The sequence below is a fragment of the Aureococcus anophagefferens genome (genome assembly GCF_000186865.1).
Source record: "Aureococcus anophagefferens unplaced genomic scaffold AURANscaffold_73, whole genome shotgun sequence".
NCBI classification, from domain to species: domain Eukaryota; class Pelagophyceae; order Pelagomonadales; family Pelagomonadaceae; genus Aureococcus; species Aureococcus anophagefferens.
Window position 1 is genome coordinate 33,653 of NW_008705624.1, and position 6,232 is coordinate 39,884.

Below are 6,232 nucleotides of genomic sequence, written 5' to 3' on the forward strand. Positions count from 1 at the left end.
GCTCAAGGACGTGCGCCAGGCCTTCGCCGCGTCCCAGTCCGAGGTCGCCTTCGCCGCGCCGGGCCACGAGAAGAAGAAGAAGAGCGAATCCAGCCGCCGCGACGAGGCGCGCGACATCCACACGTCCCACAGCCTCATGTCCTTCGCCGAGTTCATCGAGGCCGTCGCGCGCATCGGCCTGACGAAGTGGTCCGGCGGCGCCGACGGCGTCTCCTCCGTCGGCGTCGCCGAGCGCATCCAGCGCGCGATCCAGGCCATCGTCCACCACAAGTAGCGACGTCGCGTAATTCACGCGCGTTACATGGGGCGGCGGAAGGCCTACCACGGAATGCGGAGACCATCCTCGCTGTTCACGCACGTGCCCGTCGTGGACATGTCGCTCTTGATGGCCTCGTGGAGGACGCGCTTCGCGCCGACGTGGGGCTCGACGGCGCCCTCGATGTCCCAGATGTGCTCGTCTGCGCGGGGGGAGCGACGCGTCGCGAAAGGAAAGGAAAGGGGCGGGCGATTCCGGGGCCCGTCCCCGGATTCCGGGGCCCGCCTGTCCCCCGTACGCCTCCGCCACCGCGAAAGGAAAGGAAACGGACGGGGCGCACGCACACTTCTTCGTCATCGACGTGCGGCAGAAGCCCGGGTGGACGAGCTGCACGGAGACGTTCGCGGGCTTGAGCTCCTGGGAGAGGATGACGCCCATGATGTTGCAGGACGCGCGGCTCATGTGGTGGCCGTAGTTGCCCGTGAAGGGGTTCGACGTGTCCAGGGAGCCCGGCGGGTTCTGCGTGAGCCGCCACTCGCACGAGCCCGCCTGCGACGTGATGATGATGACCTTCTCCTTGATCTTGCCCGCCTTGAAGAGCGCCGACGAGACGCGCAGGGGCCCGACGGAGCAAATGTCGATCATGAGCAGCTCCTGCGCGAAATTGAGGTGGCCCTCGTTCTCGCCGACGCCGACCGACTCCGCGGGGCCGTAGAAGTAGCCCGCGTTGTTGATGACCATGTCCACGGGCTCGGCGACGCCGGCGACGAGCGTCGCCATGGCCTCGTCCTTCGTGACGTCGATGCCCGGGATCACGGACGCCTTGCCGTCGCTCGACGCGATGAGCGCGTCGAGGTCCGCGCTCGTCGCGCGCGACGCGCTGATCGCCTCGCCGCCCTGGGCGACGATCTCCTTCATGAGCTCGAGGCCCAGGTTCTGCTCGCCGCCGGTCACGAGGACGCGCTTGCCCTTGAGCGAGCTCCCGTCGTATACCGTGGTGATGTCGAGGTAGCGCGCGTTGTTGTCCTTCTTGGCCTTGGCGAAGCGCGCGACCTGGTCCGCGAGCGAGTGCGTGCCGCCGCGCGTCTCGTCGAAGCTGTCCTCCTGGGCGCACATCATCGTCTTGCCCATGTCGCCGAAGCCGCTCATCATGGCCTCCATGCTTCGAGCGACGCGCGGATCCGGATCGAGTGGTGACGACGAGCGAGCTGGGGGCTGCCAAGTGATTATTGGCTGCCCTATATCCAGCTAATAGTGCATCAATGTTGAAGAAAAACTGAATGGAGGCTCTTTGACAACATGGTAAGCTAGCCCCCGGGCGCAGGACTCATGGCGAGCGACAGCGACAGCGACGTCGACGAGGACTACGACACCTTCGACGGCGTCATCCCCATCCGGCGCAGCGGGCGGCGCACGGCGACGTTCATGGTCGACCACGACAGCAAGGACCAGCTGAAGCGGTCGCTGCGCATGAAGCAGCGGAGCCAGCGGGCCCTGGAGCACGCGAAGAACGTCGTCGCCGGCGGGTCCTTCAGCGAGAACGCGCCGCCGCCGGGCCTCGGCCGCTACAGCGGCAGCCGGGACCAGAACCGGAGCCGGAGCCGGACGTCGAGCACGAGCACGTCGGGCATCAAGCCCAAGCTGTCGTCGAGCCGCGCCATGTCGACGTCGGTCCAGGAGCAGGACTCCCTCGAGGCCATCTCCGTGCTCCGCGAGGGCGGCGTCCAGGCGTTGGAGCAGCGGCGGGCGACGGCCGTGCTCCAGCGGGCCGCGTCGGGCATCAACGAGTCGGACCTCGGGGGCCTGCGGCGCCGCGCGTCGGGCCCCGTGGCGCCGTCGCCGGCGCTGCGCGCGTCCTTCCGCCGCGCGTCGGGCCCCGCGGCGGCCCAGCTCGGCGCGGCGCCGCTCGCGCCGGACGGCGCCGCGGCGCGCGCGCGCGCGCCGTCGCTCGCGCGGCAGCTCTCGATGCGGCTCGCGACGTCGCTCAAGTCGGCGACGGCCAAGGTCGTCGGGTCCGCGTCGCCGTCGCCCCAGGGCACGGCGTCGCCGAGCTCCGCGAGCGTCGCGCCCGAGGACGACCAGTCCGTCGGCTCCGGCGAGGGCGCGGCCGCGCCCGCGCCGTCCGCGTCGCCGCGCGCGCGCGTCCGCCGGCAGACGTCGGAGCTCGTCGGCTTCGTCTCCTCCGCGAAGAAGAAGCTCGACGACAAGGTCCAGGCGGAGGAGGGGCACAAGAAGCGGCCGCCGCCGTCCGAGGCCGCGGCCGCGGCGGCCGCGAAGATGGGCCTCGACGGCGGCGGCGGCGGCGGCGGCCGCGGCCGCGGCGGCGGCCGCGGCTCCTTCCGCGCTCGGCCGCCGGGCTACACGGCGGGCCCGGCGAAGAAGCGCGACAGCATCAACCGCTTCGCCCAGCTCCGCGAGCACGTCACGGGGCCCGAGGACCCGGAGGCGCGCGCGCGGGCGAACAGTACGACGATCATGTCCGCGGCGGATTTCGCGCATCTCGTGAGCCAGCACATGGACAAGGAGAGCAACACGGCGAAGTCGCTCGAGGGCGCCACGCACAAGGCCACGGAGAAGTTCAAGGCCTTCCGCAAGCACGCGGCGCCCAAGGGGGCCCTCGTCGTCGGCGGCGGCCTCGACGCGTCCAAGGTCTCGGGCGCGGGCGCCGTGCGCCGCGCGGCGCGGAACGTGGGCCAGGAGGACGTCGCCCAGTTCAACCGCGCTTTAGCGAAAGCCGTCAAGACCGGCGGCAGCCCCACGGGGTCGAGCCGCGGCGTCAAGGCCGGAAACGACGGCGTCGCGGGCGTCGACCGGCGCGGGTCCGTCGTCGCGAAGATCAAGACCATCAAGGAGTCCGCGAGCGACTCGAGCGACTCCGACGCCGACTCCGAGGGCCGCGGCGACGCCGACAGCGACGAGGAGCCGACGCGCCTCGAGCCCTGGCGGCGCACCATGTGGTTCCTGACAGCGTGGATTCCACCCACTGGTTTGGGGGGTCCCCACCAAACTTCTCTATCTCGGTCAAATCGAAGTCGATTTGGCTGATTTTTGGACGGATCGATTGCTCTCGTCGAGTTCTCGAAGCACAGGGAAGGAGTCTGGTCCAAAACGTTCGATTACGCGCACATTGAAGTCGGGTTGAAGATTTGGTTTCCACACAGGTTCCTGAACTTCGGCATGAACGACCCGTGCGTCGACGACGCCGTCGCGAAGATGGGCGTCAAGACGTCGCCACTCAAGGCGCCGCCGACGATCCGCGGCCACCACGCGCGCGAGGTCGAGCACGGCGACGGTGCGTCCGTCGCGACGGCCGCGACGACGGGCTCGACGGCGCTCGTCGGCGACCGCGACTCCGCGGCGACGCGGGCGACGACCGAGAGCGCGTCGAGCGAGAGCGACGGCGACTCGAGCGAGAGCGAGGGCGACGAGGACGACCTGGGCCAGCGCGAGGTCGTGTTGCGCCACTGCGTCGCCAAGGTCGCGCGCCAGGACCGCGTCCAGGGCCTCCGCCTCGAGGAGTGCTTCGTGACGCGCGTCGTCCGCGCGGCGTCGCACCGCGCGGCGCCGCCGCCGGGGAAGCCGTCCCTCGCCCCCGGCGCCTTCCCGCACCTGCTCCGGCGGGACCCGAGCGCGCCGCCGCACGTGCGCCAGGTGCGCTGCACGCACTTTGCCGGCGCGACGCACGGCCACAGCCCGCGCATCGAGCTCCCGCACACGCCCGTCGGCGACGGCGCGGCCCGGGCGTTGAGCAACGTCGTCGCGAGGACGAGGCCCGAGGCGCTGGTGCTGGACGACAACAACCTGGGCGACCGCGCGGCCGCGGCGTGCGTCGACGCGCTCCGCGGCTGCGACAAGCTCTCGGAGATCGCGATCTCGCGGAACAAGCTCGGCCCGACGACGGCGTCCATGCTCGCGGCGCTCGCCGACGTGCCCGACATCCGCAAGTCCATGCGGATCCTGGTGCTGGAGCACTGCGGCCTCGGGGACCGGAGCCTCGCGGTCGCTCTGGAGGGCTGGCGCTTCGCGATGCTCACGCGGCTGAACCTGTCCGCCAACGCCATCGCCGAGGGCGCCGCCCAGGGCCTGGCGCAGATCATCGCCAACGGGAACCTCGTGGATTTGGACGTGCGGGACACGAAGCTGCGGGGGCCCGCGGCGAAAGTCGTCGCGGCCGCGCTCGGGTCCAAGTACTCGCGCGTCGCGACGCTGGACCTGTCCTGGAACGGCTTCCACGACGAGCCCGGCGGGCCGCGCGCCGGCGGCCGGGGGCCTCTGGGCGAGCTCGCGCGGGCGCTGGAGCACACGGCGACGCTGACGCACGTGGACCTGAGCCACAACAACCTCGCCGCGGCGGACCTCCGGACGCTCGGCGACGCGCTCAAGCACAACTTCACGGTCATGGGCCTCCACCTCGAGGGCCAGGAGGCGCGCGTCGACGCGCTGGGTTTTGTGGTCGGCGTCCGCGACGACGCGCGGCCGCGGCGGCGGGGCGACCCGCCGGCGCCGCGCGAGGAGCGCGCCGCGGCCGCGGAGTCGCGCGCGGCCGCGCGGCCGGGCATCGCGGCGGCGGGCACGGACCGCGCGGCGGCGGGCCACAACGTCTTCTCGCGCATCCTCACGCCGGGGTCGCGCGTCGTCGGCGGCGACCGGTGGAAGGCGTCCGGGTGCTGCTGGATCTGCGACCGCTGGGTCGAGCACCGCTTCGTCTGGTCGCCGGGCGAGAGCGACGCCGGCGCGACGCTCGCGAGCGACTCCGTCGTGCGGCTGCGCGCGTCCTTCGACGGCTGGGAGCCCAAGGCCATGCACGCGGTGGGCAACCAGGGCGAGCGCCGCGCGGGGCCCGTGCGGCCCAAGCTCGAGCTCTGGCGCATGGTGCCCCCGGGCGCTTCCCAGTACTGCTTCGCCGTCGGCGAGTCCCCGGCGACGCTCCACACCTACGCGCTGGACCAGGCCGCGGAGCCCCGGGACCGCGCCGCGGCCGCCGGAGTGCCGAAGATCGTCAACGCGACGGCCCTCGCGCCGCGGCCGCTGGCCGAGGAGATCAAATTGTTGCCGCGCAGCGACAACGCCAAGCCCAAGCCCGTGGCCTGGACCGTCGCTAGGTCCGCCTTCTCCGCCTACAAGGCCGACACGGACGTCGTCTTGGACGGCGCGTTCCTGTGTGGAATTCAACCACTGGTTTGGGTGGTCCTGACCAAACTTCAGAATTCTCTAGCTCGGTCAAATCGAAGTCGATTTGGCTGACTTTTGGACGAATCGATTGCTCTCGTCGAGTTCTCGAAGCACAGCCGAAGAGATTGCGTCGAAAATGTCGCATACGCTCGCATTGAAGTCGGTTTGAAGCTTTGAATTCCACACAGGCGCGTTCGACGCGGACTACCGGCTCACGGGCCTCGAGAAGCTCCTGGCCAAGGCGGCGGCCAACGACGACGGTCTCGTCGAGGACATGAAGACGGAGCTGCGGAACGAGTTCGCGACGATCAAGAACACGTTCAAGCACTACGCGTGCCAGAGCAGCGAGATGTTCACGATGGGCTGGAACTCGTGGAACGTCTTCGTGAAGCTGCTGTGCGCGGGCGAGGGCGACGACGAGCCCCCGACGCCGTCGGCGCCGGCGACGCCGCCGCCGGAGACGCCGCCGCCGGCGACGCCCGAGTCGCGGCCCGGGAGCTCGAGCTCGCCGGCGAAGCCGCGGACGCCCGGCGGCGGCAAGCGCGGCGGCGCCGCGCTGCGGCGGAGCGACACGGACATGATCTTCTTCAAGGCCTGCACCATCGGCCCCAAGGGCCCCATGAACCCGATGAAGTCGCTGAACCGCTTCCAATTCCTGGAGGCCGTCGTCCGCCTCGGCGTCGGCCGCTGGAAGAACGACGTCGACTCGCCCCTCGACGCCGTGCTCAAGACGCTCGAGCGCATGGCGGCCATGCTCGAGGACGCGGCGGAGCAGCACATGTCCACGACCGCCTCTGGTGCGAG

The 6,232-nt window shown here is 70.9% G+C and overlaps 1 protein-coding gene across 1 annotated transcript; it reads right to left on the reverse strand.

Annotated features, from left to right (window-relative positions):
- Positions 1 to 607: 607 nt before the first annotated feature.
- Positions 608 to 1,372, reverse strand: AURANDRAFT_34319 (hypothetical protein; the record flags this gene model as incomplete). The annotated part of the gene is made up of 1 exon (XM_009043847.1): positions 608 to 1,372. A coding segment is annotated over one exon (765 nt), but the record flags the coding sequence as incomplete, so codon positions are not given.
- Between the last annotated feature and the right edge of the window lie 4,860 nt (positions 1,373 to 6,232).